The sequence below is a fragment of the Nipponia nippon genome, unplaced genomic scaffold, assembly GCF_047370975.1.
Source record: "Nipponia nippon isolate SJK-2023a ecotype South Korea unplaced genomic scaffold, ASM4737097v1 scaffold_5, whole genome shotgun sequence".
Classification (NCBI taxonomy): Eukaryota; Metazoa; Chordata; class Aves; order Pelecaniformes; family Threskiornithidae; genus Nipponia; species Nipponia nippon.
In genome coordinates, this window is record NW_028262369.1 from 65,422,058 (window position 1) to 65,443,622 (window position 21,565).

Consider the following 21,565-nt stretch of genomic DNA (forward strand, 5'->3'; position numbering starts at 1 on the left):
CAAGTTATTTTTTTTCCTCCTGCAGGTGTAGCTTATCTTGTCCTATAGCAGGAAAGAAGTAGCAGCTTACATAAATCCTTGCAGCTTCACAGGCTTGCCCAGTGGAAATTTAATACTGTTCCAACAGTATTTCCAGTTTTAAACACATTAGAATGAATTCTGTATATACTCACCAGGGTCAATAATGCAATCTCATTTACTACGTCTCATTCACAAACTAGGTTCCACTTCAGGGATATTACATTCTGCATGACACAAGATAGTGCTTCGCAGAGAGATGTAATTATCTGGTATCGGAAAGGTGTTTTACTTCCAGAAGCATGCTGAGAGTCGATTTTTGGCATGTTACGCTGCTCACAAGTATTCAATTCTCCAAAACCACATCTGAATGAAAACTACTCTGAGAAAAAGTTTCTCCGTTTCACTTCCATGTCATGCAAGCTTATCCTTACCATAATGTCCAAAATCCTCTGTCATTGGTTTTCTTAGCTAGTGCATTTCTGACATAAATTATCCCATGTCTATCTCAGAGCAACCTAAACCTGGTTTTCTCATATTGAAATCACTCCATACGAAGCATCAACATGTAAAAAAACATTTAGTCACTCTACACTTACATGAGTAGGTAAACAATCACAAAACCTACATTCAAGTTTCTGTTGAGCCTTCTGATTTATCGCTATTATCTATGGCTGTGAATTGCAAAGAAAAACAGCTTATGGTCAACCAAATTCACTGTTAGTGTAATAGAAAACAAAGCCTTAATTAAGAGAAAGTTCAGCTTCATGACATCAAGTACAGATATAAAAACTTAAAATTCCTATTGGCAATAGCATTTACAATCTTAAAGCCACTTCTGTAATATCCAATGCACATGACACTCACTAGAGGACCTGTCGCACCCATGGCACCTGTTGGTCCGGATTCTCCCTAGAAATGGAAATGAAATGACACAATTAGAGGAAACGGTTTAGAGGAAAATGGAGTTACATGTTTTCTCCCTGTCCTCTGTGCTTATGTTAGATCTAAGAGGCATATTTGCACAGTCACCTGTGTGCATCAAGGGCACTGTTTCCCATGCTGATGAGAAATGCCATGTTTACACATTCTCAGTGAAGCAGATTTAACTCCTACCTGTTCTAGCTAACAGCCCACACCACCTACTGCACTGTTTCTACCAAGTCTCCTGCTGTTGTTGCCTCCACAGAAAGTGGTAGGCAATCTCAGGAAAGAAATCTTTTCTTACACAAACTCTCCTTAACTACTGATTTCACATGTAAATTTAGATTTTGGAAGATTCACTTCATTTACTACATTTTTAATCTAGAGGAATAGTTCCGTCCCACCTGTGATTACAGCATTCACTAGGCCAAAAACGTTTCAGCATCAGCACTGATCAATGTGTAAAAGCCTGAAAAAAAGTGTTCTATGCTCTTTTAAAATAACTTTTAATCCATCTTGAAAGGATTGTCTCCAGCTGGCTATTCTGCGTTACCACTGCTTTGAGCTGAAGTTGTAGGGGTGCTGCAGTACCAGCGAGGGTCAAAAGTTCTGAGAATAAAATTGTTAGGTGAAAACTAGTCAGTTTGATAAAATATATTCTCTCTCCTCTCCAATGCCTTTATTTTATTACATATAAAAAAATGTTAGAAAACTGGTTTTGCTCTCTCAGCTTGGTCACATAAAGCCAACAAGAACCACATTCTGGCCAAGTGGAAAATTGCAAGATGTGCATGGGCTCTTTGTTTTAACAGACTTTGTTGTCTTCAGTATTATAGGTGTCACAGACATATCACAGTCAATTCACCTAGTGATATCTTACAGGCCTAAAATTGAGCCCCAGCTGAAACTGTGACTAGCACTATTGAACTATCTTCCTGTATAAAGCCCAGCAGTTTATATGGATCAAGCACACAGTAAAAATGGACAATTCCACATAGCCTCTCCAATCCATAAAAGTAGCACTGACAGGGGAGGGTACAAAGCTGCATTCAAAAGATTTACTACCATTCATTATTTTGGCATTATAGAAAACATGCTTAAGCATTTAGTTCTTTGGGCCATGAAAATACCTTTGCTCCAGCTGCTCCAATTTCACCTTTTGGACCGTCAAGTCCTTTCAAACCCTGTAAGAGTTATAAAAATATGGAGAAATTGTATTTATATATGTACACACAGAGAGCATTCCTACTATTATTGTTAAAATAACTCGAAACTAAAGTGTTAAGAATGGATCTGAGGTGGCGAGAGCAAGAGAGGAAAAAAGTAAAGAAGAAAAAACCCAGATGGAATAAAGTTTTTAAACATTTCTTAAATGGAAACCATTTGTACAAGGTACATTTCCTTGGATTTGGTTTCTTTTTTAAAACAAGAACATTTTTAAAAAATCCTAAAACAACAAGGAGGCGGCTCTGAGCCATAGGAAACCTATTTATTCCTCCCCAAAGTAAAATTCTGGCCAGAAAACTTGGTAATTTGTAATCACTCCATGTTGCAAACATATCCACCTCTCAAGTTCCCCACCCTAATGCAAGGCTTGCCAACAAAGTGAGAGAACTGTCAGGTTTGTGCCTCCTGAAGCTTGGCAGGGTTCATGCAAGCTCCTTCCAGATTCCCAGATCATTCGAAAATAGAGTGAAGAAAGCACTAGAGAATATAATACAGAAGTCAGCTTAAAGCGGAATAGAGTTGATTTTCTGCAAGGCCCTCTTTCTCTAAAATGCCAGTGAATCTGCTGCAATTGGCAGGACTAAAAGTGTAGTCAAATTGACCACTAATACAAAAGAAGTTGAGTATCTTTGTATTGAAACTGCCTGGAAATATCTTCTATAAGGAGAGGGAAAATCTTGTTTCTTACCCTGTGACCCTTGAGACCTGGAAGACCAGGAGCACCAGGAAAGCCTCGAGGCCCCTAGGTTGGAAAAAGAAAAAATAAATAAAATCCTTATTTTTGCAGATAAACCTAGTGATAATTCTGCCAACAGGGAAGAGGGTAGCAGCATTAATACTAATACTCCTAACACTCCGTCACCTTGGTGACATAATAATAGTGAGGCATAGCATTTGAGTGGGTCACAGATGATATAGCATAACATGCTATGAAGTTAGACAGTCTCAGCATTATGCACATTTTCACTGATATTAAAAGCTTTATTGTTTACATCGGTGTATGATCAAACTCAAATAGAAGTAATGACTAGTGGTAGATCGAGTTTTGAAGCTTAATATGAAGAAACTTTAATTAAACAGAGATCAAAACTCAGAGCTATCATTTGAAATAAAATAGAAACTGAGACCAAACTGCAAACTGTACCTGTTCTTTCAGAATGTGTCAGTCAAGTAGCATTAACTGCTACTAAAACACATTTAACAATTAAACCAAAGTTGCCTTACATTTAGTTTCCTACCAAGTTTCCCAGTTTCTCTTTCGGGAAAGACTAAGTAATGGAAGGGAGCTAGGTGCCTCGTGTTAGAATATCAGTCACATGAATTTGTAATGGAAATCACATTAACACCTTCATACTCTCAGATAACAACAATTCAGCAAACTGTTTAAACATATCATTTCTTCCTTCATGGTACCTCTGAACCAAAGTTCTCAAAAAGATTACAGTTCATACCTTTTGGCATAGCAAAAAAATCATGAAGATATAGAAAATGAAGCATCATGAAGCAACACTGATAGTCAGAGGAGCAAAGAAGAACATGTGAGATCTCAGCATTAGAGAGGAGAACTTCACATACAGACAAGCTGTTTCCTTGTTAGCATCAAGGAACGTAAGGAAGTTCTTTGTCTTCCCATAGCCAATTATATGGACAGTGTTTGATCATAAAGTTCAGTGGGAAATTGCTCAAGAGTTTGCAGACTCCTAAAGGGAAAATTACTTTATAAAGGTATGAAATTTCTGAAATGAATATATTAGATTGCTTGAAATTATTTATACTCAATGAGTTTCTCAGTGAAGGACGATCTCTGTTGTCATATGAGGTCTTGCATGTAAATTTGAAATTGCACAAATTATGCTTGTTAGACTGAATGTAGCCCATAAAAACTATTTATTTGGCCTGTGCTCAGTAGTATATGTATATCAGCTTATACAACCAGGGCAGTCAAATGATGAAGCACACACATGGGACAAGTCACATAGCAAGTAGACAAATAATGTACAAGGGGAAACAACCATCGGGTATCTCTGTAGCAGTCTATGGGCCTTGTCATTGATCCAGACATGGCACGCTTCTCTGATAAACTATCAGGGCATTCAATGGTGTTCTCTACAGTGCTATGCAATTGCAGCAAACTCTTAATGAGGTTTTCTTGTGTGTGTGCAGTTGCAGTACTTCTTTCCTTCATTAGAAAGTCTTCTAAAAGATGATTTTATTAAGCACAACAACTTGACCGGCATAGAACAATACTCCACAGACTGCATTTGCCTCAAGCAACTTATGAAACATTGTCTTTGATCCATAAAACTTAGGAGGAAAGCTTAAGAAACAACACTGACTTGTTAAAAAATCATTTCTCTCTCCAAGAGATCATATCTCCTGTCACTAACAAAATTGCCAGGCAAGAACTGGACGCTTAAAAAGAAAAGGAGGCAGCTTAAGAGATGATGTGTATCAAGTGGCTTCAGTTCTGGGATTTATCTGTCCCCTTTTCAGCCACACTACAGCTCCCATCCAGGTACAGAAACTTGACTAATGAAGGTAGAACTCTTAATATGGGCCAAAATTATATAAGATGATAAAATTATGTCATTTTATCATCAGATATACCTGTTTTCTTTTATTCCTAGAGTAAACCATTACAAGCATGCTCTGCAGTACAAGTACGTATTATTTGGAAACCCTTTAATCACATTCATATATTGAAAATATATATAAAAATAAATTATATACCTCTATGATACAATCCCCTCTTCCCCCGCCCTCAGACTGGCTGTTATAAAGGTAAACAGTGCCACCCCAACCTGATATCATTTTATACTCTCTGAGCACTTCCTGCACATGATTGCAAATGACCATGGGAAATACTGGGAAACGAAGTAAAACTTCTATGTACTGTCACCTCGTTTACGCCTATTTCATCTATGAAACAGCTGAAACATGAACCAGTGAAATGACACTCAGGATTAACTCCAGGACTTTTGAACCACCTGTTTGGTTCTGAGCTATCACACTGATCTGGATCATTAGAGTAAGCTAACACAAGTACTTCAGAAATTGAATGGCAGAGCTTTGCACTCATTATTAAACGAGAAACTGATGATGTTAGGTATGATTATTTTGCTAAAATGTAAATAATCATGCTCTTACTGGAGATCCTGGAAATCCAGGCTCACCGGATTGTCCTGGTCTACCAGGTTCACCCTAAGGAAAGAAGAAAAAAAAAAAAAAAAAAAAAAAAAGGAACACATGAAAATAAACTTCTCTTATCATTCTTCCATTCAAACAAATAAGGACACTCTCATCAGTACTATACATCTTCTCTTTACTGTAACAATTTCAGTGATATAAATCAACTGCAGAAATGACTAGCAATGTGCATTAAACACATTAACTTAAAAAAGTTTTTTAACAAAGAATTGCAGGAACTGAAGACTGAGTCCAAAATGCATCTCAGCATCACAAGATGGCGCTGCAACGTAGTTTCCTTGAGAATTAATGAGGCAACCAGTTGTCATCCTCACGCAGAGTCAAATTACTTTAATTTTCCATACGAACAGCAATCTAAAACTGCCTGATTGTAGCTTGTTACTTCTCTTTCTGTTCAAATGTTTTGAAATGTGTATCATTTCATTCTAGGTCGGTGATTATTTTCTCTGTCATGCAATAGGAAAGAAAATATGGTAGAACCAAACAAGCATATTTCGAAGATTATTCAAAGTCCTCCAGAGTCACAACCAAACATTCCTTTATATGCCTTAATCAGTCCAAATACATCCAGGACTCCTGGCTGCAGGAATATGAAAGGCTTCAGAAAAATAGTTTCTGGACAGAGAGAAGGTAAACTACTTCACAAATGCAATTCAAGAAACGCATACCTACATTGCAAGTGGAGGAAGTTCTTAGAGCAGTATCAAGATTTGGCTTCACTGCACTGCGAGTTAACTGTTTCCAAAGACTCTTATAACTCTTTGTACAGTTTAATGGGAGAGCAGCCATTACACAAGCTATCGTAATTTTTAGACTGAAATATCCAGCATCTGCAGTTTTCAACTTGTTTCCAAGTTATAAATTACAATTCAAATGGATTTAGTGTGCTTTGCAAACAAATAATATATGTCTACCGGTAAATTCTTGCGCTATTTATTGTGCAATACATATATACTTATGCAACATATACAATACCTACATCTTACATATATGTGTGCATACATGTATAGAGTCTTAAAATCAGTTGGGAATATAATAAATCATGAAGAAGTTAAAAAAATTTTGAATACTGAAATTTTATTGTCCAGATCCAGGTGAATGTTATCATTACAGGTGTTCTAACTCATCATGTGATCCCAAAGAGAGGAGACTCCTCCAGTTGCTCCCTCCTAACTGTGGTATATTATTATGTCTGATTTCAAGAAAGACATTTCAGTTGAAGAACTGGATGAGGCAAGAAATAATAAAGGGGCAGTGCTTAAACTTTAGGTATGATGGTGACATGTAAGGAAAAGATAGGAGGGTTTTGGAAAGGGTTGCTAAGATTTATAGTTATGACACTGCACTTAATGAGGAGTGTGATTACAAAGAAAAGTAAATGTAGTTGCAACAGGCACATCTGCTGGTTAGTCACTGTCTCAAAGATGCCAATATTTGTTTTATTAAAATAAAACAAGATACAAAGAATAACAAACTTACATCTTCCCCGGGTTTGCCTGGAGGTCCCTCTGGTCCACGAGAACCAACTGGACCCTAAGAAATAAATATATTTGTTGAGAAGTCAATTTAGCCATCACTAAAATATCTATTTGCTCCTTTTCAAAGTCTGGTTTTATAAAAACAGATGTAGAAAAAGGATAATTTTATGCCTAAGCACACTTGCTTAATTTTGTAGTGCTCTTTCTAACCATTCTGCCCCTAAGAAACCTTCATTATGTTATATAAAAATATAGGATGGATTCTTTAGGAGAAAAACAACACATTAAAAATCACAATTGCTGTTGTTCCAAATCCCTGTCTCTTGCTTTTATTTTTGAATCATTTTATTGCTTCAAAAAAATAAATATTCTCATCCTCCTTTGTGTAAGTCACACTACCAGGTATGGTTTTATCAGTGCTTAATCATCCTCAGGTCTGTGCTGGAAAAGTAATAATGATTGTTTATACTATAATCATTATTATGCTTGTTCAAAACAATTCAAATTCACTGATTCAGGATAACAAGCTTTGAACATCACAGCTCTGACTGGTTACTTAATAGTTTCAGCTGAGACAACACAAAAAAAAAATCTGCTCTGAATTAAGGAGGTATAATATACTGTTTGCAATTTTATTGTAGAAATGTTTGGATTTATTGGTCTTACCATAGGTCCTGGATCCCCAGGTTCACCAGGTGGGCCTGTGGGGCCAGCACCACCCTAAAATTAACCAAAGATGAACACAGTTACAAATTCCAGAAAGTACAAATATAAGCATATAAATTAAAATCCATGATCAAGAAATTCACAGCCCATGGGACAGTCCGGATTCTAATTCAGATTCAGCTCACATTGCAAAATGAGTGAAAGCTGGATACTAAAATCTCTCAAGTTTTAGGTAAGTCCTGTGCCCTACACAAATCCCACTGGAAACTTAATGCCATGCCAATACTGAAACCAGAACAGTCACCATTTTCATTGCTGTTCCCTCATTAAAAAAATGTGTGCTGGGCTAAAACCTTGTTAAATTGTTCTTTCTGAGTTAATTTCTGTGAATAGAACATCTGGAGCAGAGCTCTTGAGAGCAGCATGTTTAGATTCACCTCTAGATGAAGATGCATTCATCCATGAGTCATTGAAGATGGACGTTGTCTCAGAGATGGACATACACACCAGTTACTATGTGCTTTGCCTTCATCTCTAGCTAATTATCTTAAATCCCCTGAAGTGAAGTACTTACTTGTTTTCCTTGGAGACCTTGAGGACCTCTTGGACCCACTGGACCCTACCAAAAACATAACTTGTTACAACACTGGAAAACACCCTTCCCTAAGTAACATTCATCCTACAAAGACAGCAAAATGGCCTGATAGTGACCTCCAAGATAACATTTCTAAGGTCAAACTCTCGTAAAGGCTTTTAGTCAGGAGACTGATGTTATGAAATACAAAAGTACACAGAATGGAAATCTTCAAACTCAAAAAGCCACAGCAGTGTAAATTCATTAGCAGCTGAAATTATGGGCTTGCTTGCGTTCTGGAACCTCAGTATCTGGAATCAGTCCGAATAACCCGGTTGCCTGCATAGCTCCATTGAAAAAAATGTAACAAAATAGAGTTGGGGGAAATAGTCTTCCCTTGAAGGGAATCTCATTACTCAGATTAATCTCACAATGGAATCAATGACAAAATAAATTCATGCTGCTGTTCTCAGCCATAAGCAGCAACAAGTGGCAATGGAAGGACATATTTTCATGAATCATACAAACCACCAAAAGAGCTTCCACACAGTTATGCTTTGTTACAGAAAATTCAGATTTCTTCTTTAAAAGTTTCATGGGATTTTTAGGAAAAATCTCATGCTTAATTGTAACTTATAAGTGAACATAACCTTGTCTGAAAGTAATTCTCTTGCTTCGAGCAATACAAAAATATCCATAGCAGACAATAAATTGCATTTTGACAGAGGCTCAAGATTTATGTCTTTTACACACAATTCATTAATTTTTACTAATTTTTACAAAGCAAATGTAGAAGAGTTAGTAATTGGCCATTTCAAAATTCCAATCAACTTTAAAAACAAAACAAAAGACAGTGGTTCAGCTGAATGACTGTCAGTTACTCAGTTTACAAAGAAAGGAAAAAAGCAGATCATAGAACATGATGAATCAATCCAAAGACAGTGAGTGAGTGCCAACTGACTTTAGTAGACTTTGTGTAAGGCCTTAGAGAGACCTAGATATTGAAAAATACCTTAAAAGAGATATTAATATTAAAATGAATCATATTTGAGAATGACAAGAGGCAGTTCAAGAAATGCAATGTCTCGAGACAAACTGAGTGAAAGGATTGAGCAAAATGATGGAGGGCAACAAAGTAAGTAGGACAGATTTGTTGAACAAATCATTGTATGTGCGCACAGCAAATTCACTGAAGAGAGACATTCATAAAAAGGAAAGTTCTTTGAAGAAATCACTGCAAAAGTTAATCTTAAGGCAAAACATCAGATTACCTTTAGAACCTTTCAAATTGTATTGAAACTGAGTTTGAAGGTTACTAGTGGGGACTTGGAGGGATAACATTCAGGTAGGCAAACTCATGGATAGTACAGTCACTAAAGGACGGTTTCCTTAAGAATTAATGTTAAAAATAACAGCAAAGAGGGTAACAGTATCTTCAAGATATCACAATGTGATAAACAGACGTAGTGAAAAGAGATAATATTAAAAAAAAAAAAAAAAGAGTTCTAGCAGAGACAGCTTAGGGTGGTGAAACAGCTTTCACAGACGGTAAAAAATTTCAGTGTTACCATTAAGTCCCCAGTGCACTAAAAGCAAAGGGCATATCTAAACAGCGAGAGATGCCAATGATACAACTGGACTCACTGGAGAAGTACAATGTCTGTCTTAACATAATAAAGCACAGCTTTCAGTTAACAGCTGTTTTCAGAAATAATTTTTTAAATTACTACCAAAAATAACTATCTTTGATGTCACAATGTGAAAAGAAGCCTTCAAAGTTACATATTTATTTATTCTGCTTTGCGTTATACCTAACACTTTTCAGTTACTCTGCAGTGACTGAAGACATGAGAAAATCAGGAGCTGTTTTTTTCCTGTACCTTAAAGTTAGTAGCTGCTATATTTCAGAAGAAGGGAAGGAAGACAACAAGAAGGATAAAGGGGAGGAAAAAAAAAAAGCTTTCACTTCAACAAAAGAGTATTTTTTCCCAGGTACTGCGCAAAACTGCACTAGAACATACTGTACATCCAGGTTCTAGAGGCATAGGAAGTTGAAGAAGGAGGAATTCCCCTTTGGGTTCTTGCACGTGCACTGCACTTCCACCCTGTTCTACAGTAGAGAGCTAATCTGGTCTTACCACTGCACCAGGCATCAGTCCCATCTGACTACCAAGTCCAGATTTCTCATCCAGTCCTGCCATCTGAGCTGAAAAAGGCTGAAAAAATAAGATGGGTGATTTTAGCCATCACTCACTTTGATGGTTCATAAGGCAAAAATCCATGTAACCGCATCTTCGTTATTTACATTGGCTTTGCAGTGCTAACAACTAAATTTTTGTTTTAATCATTAAAATAAAAGTTGTCTTTCCTGTAAATTCGAGATGGTTTAAGGTTTCAAAGACCAGTTGAATGGATCATATTGTCTGCTTACTATTCTGACTCTACCTCCACTTTAATACTGAACAAATAGTAAAATGACCTAAAAAAGGTAAAGCCTCTTGTGAAATTAATTAGATTTCTTTCACTACCTTCAAATTTAAATCACACCTTAACTTCACCACCTGCAAAAGTCCTTTATGTCTTCCAAGTCCTTCTTTTGTTTTCACTTCTTGTGCTTCAATTTCAGAAATATCTTAAGGTAAATGGAAATGTAGCTGATTTTATGATTGCAAATTAGAATTTTTAAGCATGTCGTCCTTACCCAGCAAAGCTGAAGGCCACTGCTGTTCAGGCCAAATCACAGAGACAAATGAGTTAGAGCAGGGAGAACCTTCAGTGCCCTCCTTCTGCAAGCACATAGTTGAAATCAACAGCTTTATTTTGCTTTGTTCAGAGCCAGATCCTCACTAGTTGCAGGCCAGACCTTACAGTGGCTGAGAAGGAGCAACAACACAAATGTGCATTCAAGTCCCCTAAGATTTACAGTTTGTTCCGCATCAGATTGGTTCCCAAACACATTTTCCGCAAGGCTGGAGACCGCCTAACTTCAAAGACAGGAATACAAACCAAAAATGTCTCAGATCTCTGGCCACACCTATTCTTTCATATTTTCTGTGGAAATCTATGAAGGATGGGGGTCCCATCCTCGTGCTTCTGTGATTCTAAGGGATTCCTCTGTGCTAAAGAGATTTACTTGGGCTGAATCTGTGGGATTCAGGACTATTTGGAAAGGTGGTTAAAGTCAAGAAATGCTGCCCAAACTTGCAAGCTGTTGGCCTAACATAAATACTTCAGTTTATTGTCAGCATAACTCTATTGTTTTCAGAAACATTGCAGGAACAATGGAGAAATCAAAACAGGTATCTTCCATACAGCAATAAATGTGTATCTGAATATACTTGAGGAATTGATATATGTATTTCATTATCAATCATAATTAGTGTTCTATAGAATTTGTGGGGAGAAAAAAAAAAGAGGGGGGAAGTCTTGCAGAACACCTTGCCTGTATCTATGGCTGGTTAGCACTGCTTTTCACAAACAATTCCTTACCTAATCTTCTCAGTGTTGGTCTGAACAATTCCAGCAAGAAGTAACCACATTTTAATTTCTCTCATTAGTTATTCTGTTATTTGTAATTAATCTTTTTTTTTTCTTTTCTGTATTCCTAATTTGGTACACCAGTTTCCCTGTACTATTGCCCAGACCCCTTGGGTTTTAATCAGTTGGAAGTAACAGAACCCTACTGAGGGTTTTAGATTTGGGCACCTTGGCTTTTCGAGATGCTAAAACCCATTGCAAAAGGTGTGTCCTTTCTGAGGTTTCTCATGTTCAACTTGTCCCAGTTTTTGGCAGAACTTGCACTACCACTAGCTGCTGTCCCTCATGACTGGGAGACAGGAACTGTGGGCACAGCATTCCATGTTCACTGAAGCAAAGAGAAGTTACTCTTTGTACCATGTGGATCTGACCCAACACTCACTTCACTTTCTACTAAAGCAAGCGTAAAACTTACCCTGCTTAGTCCATCTGGTCCCGGGTGGGTAGGATGCCCTGGAGGACCAGGGTCACCAGGCTGGCCAGGGATACCAGGTTCACCATCAATCCCTTGAGGACCCCGAGGACCCTAGAAACAAAATCAGAAATGCCAACAGTGTGCAAAGATATTCATTAAAATCATTGTAACTGGCAAACAATTGCCTCATTTCTGATAAATCTGTATTTCTACAGAAAGAACTTCAAACAAACAACATCCCCCCCAAGACCTGTTCCTACCTTCAGATCAGAAGCACTGGCTAAGATTAGCCACGAATCCAACACACAAGTAAACTGCAGCTCTCTCAGACTCTTTTAGAAACTCAGGTTTCCTATCATCCCATACTAGAGTATACTATTCCTGAAAAACTACTTTTCATTGCACACAACATAGAATATCAAGAATTTACTTCTAAAATACAGATAACTCAGATTAGTGTACATACATACACATGCTTAGGGAACTCCAGCGGAAGGCTGGATTTTTACAGCCTCCTGACATCACGAGTGGTTTAGACAGCTCATACTATTGCTGAATTCTCAACACAGTTACACTGCCAAAAATGCAGAGTAAGTCCCTTGATGTCGATGTTATCTCTAGCTAGTATTTGCAGAATAGGCTGGGAGGCCACACCATTGCTCCCATTTTGATCAGCCACTTCTGATTCCTAAATTGCATTCAGCTTATCTTGTGTCAGAACTAAAATTAAATACAGAAGCAGCTAATAAAATATTAGTGGAACAAAATCAATAGCAATAGGGCCAATAAAGATATACTTCAACCACAAACATAGACTTTAAAGTGCTTGTCACTCCTGCTTCCTTCATTAGAATAAAAATGCTTGACTATGGCGACAAAAAATTTTATACTGTATAATGAGCTCTTCCACTTTAAGGATCCTTAAACATAAAACTTTGAAAGCCTGGCTCAGTGAGTCATCTTTACAAACACAATTATAATCAGACAGATTGCTTGTATTTCCGTGAGATGAGGACTGTGTTTCCTTGCAGTCTGTGACACGCTTCAGTGGAATTTATGTTTGAACTACTAGTATGGTTTGAACTAGTGTGGTTCGTATGTTAAAGAAAAAGCATTCCCTTGGGAAAGGGCTACACTGGGATAGCATTGACAATAGGATTCCTGGAAACTCCTAGTGAATGACCTAATTCTCTTAATTCTCCACCTATCTTTATGGTCTGAAATTCCTGTAAGACTAGCAATCAGGGGAAAATCTTTTTCTTGTCAGAACATACATGTACACACACACCCCTACTCGCCAAATGAGTTGTGGATAGATGGTATTCTGAAACAAATGAGAAGATTGTACATGTTGGATGGAAGCAGAAGGTTCTAGCAGAAAACTTTATTATTTAGTATTTCTATTATAAACAGAAGTACACACTGCCAAACCTAAAAGTGCATACTGTCCAAAGGAGGAAAAGAATTAGTTATCTTCTTTCGTTTGTTCTCAAAATAAAGAGAAAACAAAGCTAAGCATTAGTGAAAAAAACAGTTGCCTATAAAGAATTAAGCAAGCATTATACAACAACTACTGATTTTCAATATCCAAACCAAGACACCTTAACAAAATCTTACACAGAAAAAGGTCTTTTTTCGTTTCTTTTTAGAAAAGGACCTACTCTATAGCCACCAAAAATCACCGTGCTTCAAGAGCAACACTGCAACCCGCCACCCAAAACCCAAAAAGTCCCTGAAAAGTATGTATGTTATTTGTAGGTGGAAACTTACCAGTGGTATATAACTAATGTTGGGGTTTTTTTAATAAAATATTGATTATACTTTTATTTATTTTGTATTATTTATCTATTTATACGTATGTAAAAAAAAGCGCTCTCATTTTCTTTCACCAGCTCAAGGTCAGTGAGGTTTTAAAAAAAAAAAAAAAAAGGAAAAAATTTCTCACGTAGGCCACGAGGTGGCACCATTTAAACACACAACTGAATCATTCTGGCCCATTGCTGCTGCTGTTCAGGAAACTAGTACAGGTTTTACCTGTAATGGAATAAACGGAAATGCAGATCATGGTAGAACACTCTCAAACTACTATCTATTTTAATTGCTACTACAATTACAATCGAGTGTAAATCCATGTTGAAACAAATCATATCAATAGTTCTGAGGATGCTCAAGCTTATTTTCTGTCTTCAAAAGATGATTTGTAAACACCTGAAATTGTATCATGCTCCAAAACTCTCCCTCCCTACATGCATTTTGCAAATGCAAACATGCTGTTCCCTAGCTGTTCCTATTTCATTGTTATACTAACAAAGAATTTGAAGCAAAAAATATGCCAATACTCCTGAATTCACTTTACATCCAAGGGTCCTGCCTTTGTAAAAGGCAGAGATCCATAGCAAGGTTGAGCTCCAAAGAACAACAACAACAAAAAAAATCCAAAGAAACAAACAAAAGGCTTGGAAATGTGCTTAGTGGTTTTGTAATACCAGCAGTCAGCAATGTATTTACCAAGACTAATTTTACAAAGGGTGTCTGTACAAGGTTACCAGCTCCACAAGGTATTTTAAACAAACTGCAAACAATGTGCAGAGAGGTTTTCATAATATAAACTGCAGGTGTGAGCTAACTTTTTTTTCCACAAGTATAAATAAAAAATCCTGCAATAGCAGTCACTCTGTAAATAAAGCAGTGCTCTTCAGTCTCAGACCTACACTGTGACATACACACAGCTCACCAGAACCTTTGACGTAACATTTTCAAAGGAGCTGACTGGTTCCTAATCCCTTGATATTCCTTGAAAGCAGTATAATAACCTGTGCCAAAGGAACTCAAAACTATTTACAGCCTTTTGGTATTTTAGGTGCTTCTAGCCACCGCTCTGTGGAGACATACAAGGGATGCATGGCAGAGAATCAGAAATTATTTAGCATCTCATTGATAATACTGCACATTAGGAAAGCACTCCAGACATCTCTATAAATACAGTCAAGATTCCTCTGCACACCACAAGATTTCGCAATTACTTTAGAATTCTTTTAAGCATCTTGATGCTCATTCATCAGACAAATGTCTTATGGCGATCTAGAGAGCAGCAGTGGCTTGGCATCGATCTCAAAGAGGCTACACACTTACTCCGCTGCTTTAGAAGAAGTGTCATTACCATGTATGGACAACAGGCACTCACTGGAGGAACAGTAGAAAGGAGTCAGTTTTAGGCCTATTCCTAAACTCAGTATTGGCTTGCTCTCTCCTGAGGGATAGGAAAATATCCACGTAGAAATTACAATGATGCAACTCTTTAAAAGCTGCTTTTAGCAGCTTCTGCTCTTTGACCTAGCTTTTTCAACAGGAACATGTCGTCTTGGTATTTTCAGCAGTCCCTTTTGGCCTTTCTGTGGTTCTCCACATGCAGACACTGAAATTCCTTTATGAAGTCTTTATTTCCACTGAGCAATTTTGATTATATTATTCACCAGCATACCAACATATGTAGTCACGTATTGACTCCTGCTAACTCCTGAGCTTCGCGTTTTCTGAAATACTGTGAGCCACACAGCTCACTCTGCTTCTGATGCACAGTAGTAAGCAACAAAAACTCAGCAAGTTCTTAAATAGGCAAACGTGATGTTCCAGGGTTCTTTTTGTTTGTTTTATGTTGTTGGGGGGGTTGGTTTTTTGGTTTTGGTTTTTTTTTTTTAAATCCTGAAGAAAGCCATACTCTCAGACACTACTTTGGGTAACAGTTGATGAAGTATGGCTTTTAGTGGAAATACTGCTAAACCTCTATCAATTATCTCAAAACATTCAGGTTTCAATCTACCCAGGGAACGGTGAGATATAAATGTTTTTCTGTTTGTTACCTGATTCTTGGAAAATATGAGGAAAGTTCTGGTAACTCTAGAAGACATGGAGAAAGTTTAAAGCCATCTAACCTTTGAGTTTAGTCCAGTACTTGATTTCTGAGACATTTAATAACTTACAGGTCTTCCCTTTGGTCCTCGTTCTCCTCGTGGTCCTTGTGAGCCTGGGGGTCCCTAAAAGAAAGATTAGAAATATTAGGTACCTTTTAAACTAGCTAACGATTAATACAGCTCTGAAAATATAAAATGCAATGCTTATTTGAAAATTAATTTGTGGGGGGTTGATGATGATCATAAAGATAAGAGCTACAATCACCAAATAGTCAGTATTTCTTCTCAGCTGTACATTGCCTGAAGGGAGTAGAACCAGGATGCAGAGATCTACAAAATGCTTTCATCTCTCATGTGCTCCACAGGTTAATTTAGCAAAGGTTTTCTGAATGCTGGAGGCTCTTGATGCAGAGATGTACAGGTTTGAGACACCCTTCCTGCTAGTCCAGAACTGCTCTCTGCTTAGCCACAGACAGGGAGCATACTGCATCTCCTTCTACTCCTGCTAGATCCCTCATAGAAAAGCATTCCCCAGCATCGACCTCGCACAAAGGTCCTCAGACATGCATGTACTACGAGCACACATCCATTCACTTAGGGCACAGGCTGACCTGAGACTAGTAAAAAATCCCATAATCTTTTTGCCTCCTCAAATCCTGCGTCTTTGCAGACAATACCCACTACAGGCACGGAAGAGTCCTCCTTCACATCATCCTCACAATACAAAACAAAAATGGCAGAAAGTCAAAAATGCTATCATCAGAGAAACAGAAGATCAGAAAATACTCACAGCTGGTCCCGGGCGGCCTCGTATTCCTGAAATCTAAAGAAGGCAACATGAATTGAAGTTACCAGACAACATTATGGCTATATTTGTCATGACTACCCTACAGAAAACTAGTTATTGAAAAGTAAATAGCAAGAGAGACAAGTAAAGTACCAGGCAAATTGTAAGGCGCTTTTTTTTTTTTTTGGGGGGGGGGAGGGGGGAGATATATATATAAATTCCACTGGTTATCTCTTTCCAGTTTGGAGTTGTTTTATAAGCAATATGAGCAAAATCTTGGAAGTATCATTATTATTCTAAGGAAGATGAAATAAATAAGTTACAATGATTTAGTCTCAACTTATCAATTTTTTTATTTGTTTGTCTTCATGCTAGAAAGGCATAATACAGAAAGTGACAATTTATTTCACCAGTTTTCTCCAGCGTCTCTACACCTTCCAAGTACTAATTTACCATTACACCGCTCCAAAATTCTAACTATAAAAGTAAAGATTATGGCAGATTTAACTCAATAAGATTTTTTTCCCAAAATGCAATTGACAGGAATTTCTGATGTCACATACATGAAACAGCGTAATTAATTCCATTCCTTTCATTCCTAGCTGTACATTTTTGTTCTATTTCCTTAATTACGGCAATTCTGCTTTAAAGCACTAAAATGTACACTTCGAGGGTGTGCTGATAAATGAAGAAAAAAAAAAATGGACTTACAGGAGGCACTACTCCAGGTTCTCCTTTTTGTCCCTGTAGGAAAAAGATTCAAAAACATCAGATGGCAAAAAAAGTGAAAGCACAATTAACAGTATCAGTTTCACCAATACCATCCCTGTGACTGCGACAAATGCTAAGACTTCTCACCTGCAATAGCTAATGTGTGCTATTTTTAATGACTATGGACACTGATTAAATGAAGGCTATAAATTAACAGACTTTTTCTAACTGCATAACATACTGGCTGAAATAAGAGTCAAACTAAAAAATTACCATGATATTTCAGTACTAGAAAACGTGTTGTAGTTCTGTTATTGGATTATTTGATTCACATGAAACGCAGAGCCCAGAGCAGCATTCAGACTCCATTTCTTCAAGGTATTACATTAAAATTCATATCATTAAATTTATGGACATAAAAAACCTGCATGTCCATCTGCAGCATAGGAACAGAATACAAAACTATATCGCATAGCTTCAGAGTGAAGGACACAGCATTTGCCAATTGACTTTTCTTTGAGCTGAATGTGTTGACAATGATTACATGTTATATAAAATAACTGGGTTTAGACCTATTGGTGGTAAGCGCTTTATTAAGGAAAAAAGAGGACTTTGTAAAGATAAAAAATTTCCTGCCTTGTTTATCAAGTAATAATAAACTGGTTACAATCCACTCATTTCCATAAATGGTGTCTGCATAGAGAGCTACTTGGTTTTAGCGAGTGTATATACTTCATGACCTAAAAATTATTTCTATTATTTCTTGTAGGTGCTTACTATCTTAGAAGCTCATTTATCAGAATGTATTCTAATTTCTTTTGTAAGAATAGATCTTCTCTTTGTTTAATTGCATACTATGAGAGATGCTGCCCACAGAAGTGTGGCTCTGTGCAAGAACACATTGTCCTGGTTCTTCGTCAGTGCCTGGACCAAGTGTCCCCATCAAGCCCTCAGGCTCCAGCACATCATCCACCTCCTGCAGAGCCTCCTGTTGTAAAGGACCTTCACAACTACTTGGCTAATGGTTGCCAGTGTTTTCCTTAGTGTTGGCTCGAACATGGCCATGATGTTATGCAAGCTGCCTTGGGCGGCCTGAATTATTATCACAGTGAAAGTAGAAAGGATGCCAAAAAACTGTTTTCAGCATGGTTTCATACATTTAAATATGGCTGAGGAGTATTTTTATATTTGTGCAATCCTCCAGTGATTTATATAAAACGCCAGTTATTCATGGTCAAGTATATGAAATAATGACATAGAATCACAGAATCATTAAGGTTGGAAAAGACGTTTAAGATCATAGAGTCCAACCGTTAACCTAGCACTGCCAAGTCCACCACTAAACCATGTCCCTAAGCACCATATCTACATGTCTTTTAAATACCTCCAGGGATGGGGACTCAGCCACTGCCCTGGGCAGCCTGTTCTAATGCCTGACTACCCTTTCGGTGAAGAAGTTTTTCCTAACATCCAACCTAAACTTCCCCTGGCGCAGCTTGAGGCCGTTTCCTCTCATCCTATCGCTTGTTACTAGGGAGAAGAGACCAACCCCCACCTCACTACAACCTCCTTTCAGGTAGTTGTAGAGAGCAATAGGGTCTCCCCTCAGCCTCCTCTTCTCCAGGCTAAACAACCCCAGCTCCCTCAGCCGCTCCTCATAAGACTTGTGCTCTAGACCCTTCATTGCCCTTCTTTGGAGACGCTCCAGCACCTCGATGTCCTTCTTGTAGTGAGGGGCCCAAAACTGAACGCAGTACTCGAGGTGCGGCCTCACCAGTGCTGAGTACAGGGGCACTGTCACCTCCCTGGTCCTGTACATACAACAGCAAATGTAAGAAACCCAAAATTCTTATTAAAAACACTATTTAGATCAATGAGCAGTGTAAAACATTTTTTAAAACTTGAATTTGTAAGCATAACTTTGCACTGGAGGTCATCACATCAATGTTGTGGGGTACCAGCTAGAAGGCAGAGCAGTTTTGTGGTAAGTTTGCCTAGCAGTCGAAGGTGTCACTTAGGCTCCTGCAAATACACCTGACCTCAGGTGTAGCCGTATGCAAGACAGGCTGGAAAGCCAACGTACCAGCCGCGTCTCATACCTCAGTGGCTGCTCCAGCCTACGGGCACTAGTGCAACAGCTATCCTGTGATTGCTACCTGAATTAGAAATAGGTCAAAGCTAACACAAGGACAGCTAGACAAGATGCAGTAATGTCTTGCACCATAATACAGACACGTCTCCTGCACAAGGCTTTAACAATTCCAGGAGGAATGGTTAGCGGGGTTGTGCTACCTGCTTAGCTGCGCACTGGGCAGCTAAGACTCAGCAAAAAACAAGCTGAAAGTTTTAACAGTTTGGCTTCTAATGACCTAGTGGTCCCTTCCCTCATTTTGTGGTACTGCTAGAGATGAAATAACCAAACTACTCAGACTGGAATTCCTTTTATGTAGACAGCGGGGATTTTAAGTCAAGGGATTCTCTATATTAAGACCGGGATTTTTGCCTGCATCCCAGCATTTTTTCCATGTGGACTGCAATCTCCCTAGCCACTAAGGAGACCAAGAGGAAAGAATTAAGTGTTTTTAACAGAGCTTATATTTAATTTCTGTGAAGCACTCCAAGGACATGCAAGAGATTCTTTTAACTGTTGTAATACATTTAAAAAACAATATAAAGGAAATCTTACCTTTCTTCCTCTACCTATTGAAAAGGACAAAAGAAGAAAAGAGAGGAAATTAATGTTTTTACTCTGAGAGAATATGGTAAGAGTTGAGTGAAGGTGTTACAGCTAGAGCCATCCCCGATCCTGGATGCACAAAAAATGGTGTATCACCTACAGGGAGCTGGGGAAGAAACCAGGGACACACATACTCCCTTGTTCAGGTGTGAGGAATCAGAATGGTTTGCAATTATGTCCCCCGATTCTCAGCCTTTTTCAGCATTGCATAGAATAAGAAAAAGCACTTTAGGAAAGCAGAATACATTGTGAGGAATTGCCAGAAGCTGGCCTAATGAATTGACAGTGAAGTCAAAGGAAATTTTATTACTGCAATACAAGCAATGTTGATGGATTCACAACATACTACATGGTATTTTTCAAGAGATAGAGCTGACTGAGGGATTTTTGACCTTTTCTTGTTTGAAAAGCATCTGCAATATCACGTGCCTGAATTCAGAGCCATATAGTCACGCTCATATCCACAAAAATCCTTCAGAGGAATATTTTATTAATACCTTGAATAACAGTAAGGAATTCTGGAATGTATCCATACTGCTTTTATATTTGTTGGGTGTACCTTGTTGGCATTGGCCTAGTGCCTCCCACAGCATGGCAGGATGCATCATCTATTCATGCTTGCCACATCTTGCTCCATTGCTCAATTACACAAGTCCCTAATACATGCTCTTTATCACTACTTTGCTCTATATTAAGCTAGTCAACAGCAATTATATCTCCTGAAGAAATTGCTTTAATTATGATATATATAGAATGTAGTTCAAATAATGCAATACACAGTATTAATGAGCATTAATTGCAAGCTAAGAGATTTTCTTTTAGGAAAATTGAGGGGGGATTGCTTCATCCAAGTCTCTCCAGGAAGAAGAAATGGACTGGAAAAGACATAATCTTTAAGGTATATCATAGAAAGTATGCAAACAGGGAGTTAATAATACTTCGTGCTAATTTTTTTTTTTTATGTCTCACAAAAGGATCACGTGTCCATGTTTCCACTTTGGGGAAGCACTTTATACTGTTTACATTTTACTGTTTACATATAATGTTTACATTTATTCATCTATTGGAGGGGCCTCGAATTGAGCGTTTTATTGAAGCATGCACTTATTTTATTATATATGTTTATACAATAAACATATCTCTATCTTAATATGCTTATTATATATATTTATCTTAACACATTTATCTTTCAGTTCCAGATGAACTACAAAAACCAGCCAGAATTCAACCTCCTTGAAATATCAAGATGGAATTCAGACCAACCTTTTAGTTATAAAGCCATTTGGGCTTTTATCAGAATCATAGTCAGAAGAAAACTGTTTACAGAGCCAGCTCAGGTGCAACCCAAGATGGACGATAACTGCCAAGTATCC

The 21,565-nt window shown here is 37.8% G+C and overlaps 1 protein-coding gene across 1 annotated transcript in view; it reads right to left on the reverse strand.

Annotated features, from left to right (window-relative positions):
* COL5A2 (collagen type V alpha 2 chain) overlaps positions 1 to 21,565 on the reverse strand; it is a 113,941-nt gene that overhangs the window by 35,043 nt on the left and 57,333 nt on the right. The window contains exons 3-15 of the mRNA XM_087732471.1: positions 20,142 to 20,155; positions 17,456 to 17,488; positions 16,748 to 16,780; positions 16,027 to 16,080; positions 12,047 to 12,157; positions 10,233 to 10,310; positions 8,095 to 8,139; positions 7,521 to 7,574; positions 6,856 to 6,909; positions 5,317 to 5,370; positions 2,858 to 2,911; positions 2,073 to 2,126; positions 886 to 930 (exon numbers count right to left, since the gene is read on the reverse strand). Coding sequence (XP_087588597.1) covers positions 886 to 930; positions 2,073 to 2,126; positions 2,858 to 2,911; positions 5,317 to 5,370; positions 6,856 to 6,909; positions 7,521 to 7,574; positions 8,095 to 8,139; positions 10,233 to 10,310; positions 12,047 to 12,157; positions 16,027 to 16,080; positions 16,748 to 16,780; positions 17,456 to 17,488; positions 20,142 to 20,155 — 683 coding nt within the window. The remainder of the gene's footprint in view (positions 1 to 885; positions 931 to 2,072; positions 2,127 to 2,857; positions 2,912 to 5,316; positions 5,371 to 6,855; positions 6,910 to 7,520; positions 7,575 to 8,094; positions 8,140 to 10,232; positions 10,311 to 12,046; positions 12,158 to 16,026; positions 16,081 to 16,747; positions 16,781 to 17,455; positions 17,489 to 20,141; positions 20,156 to 21,565) is intronic.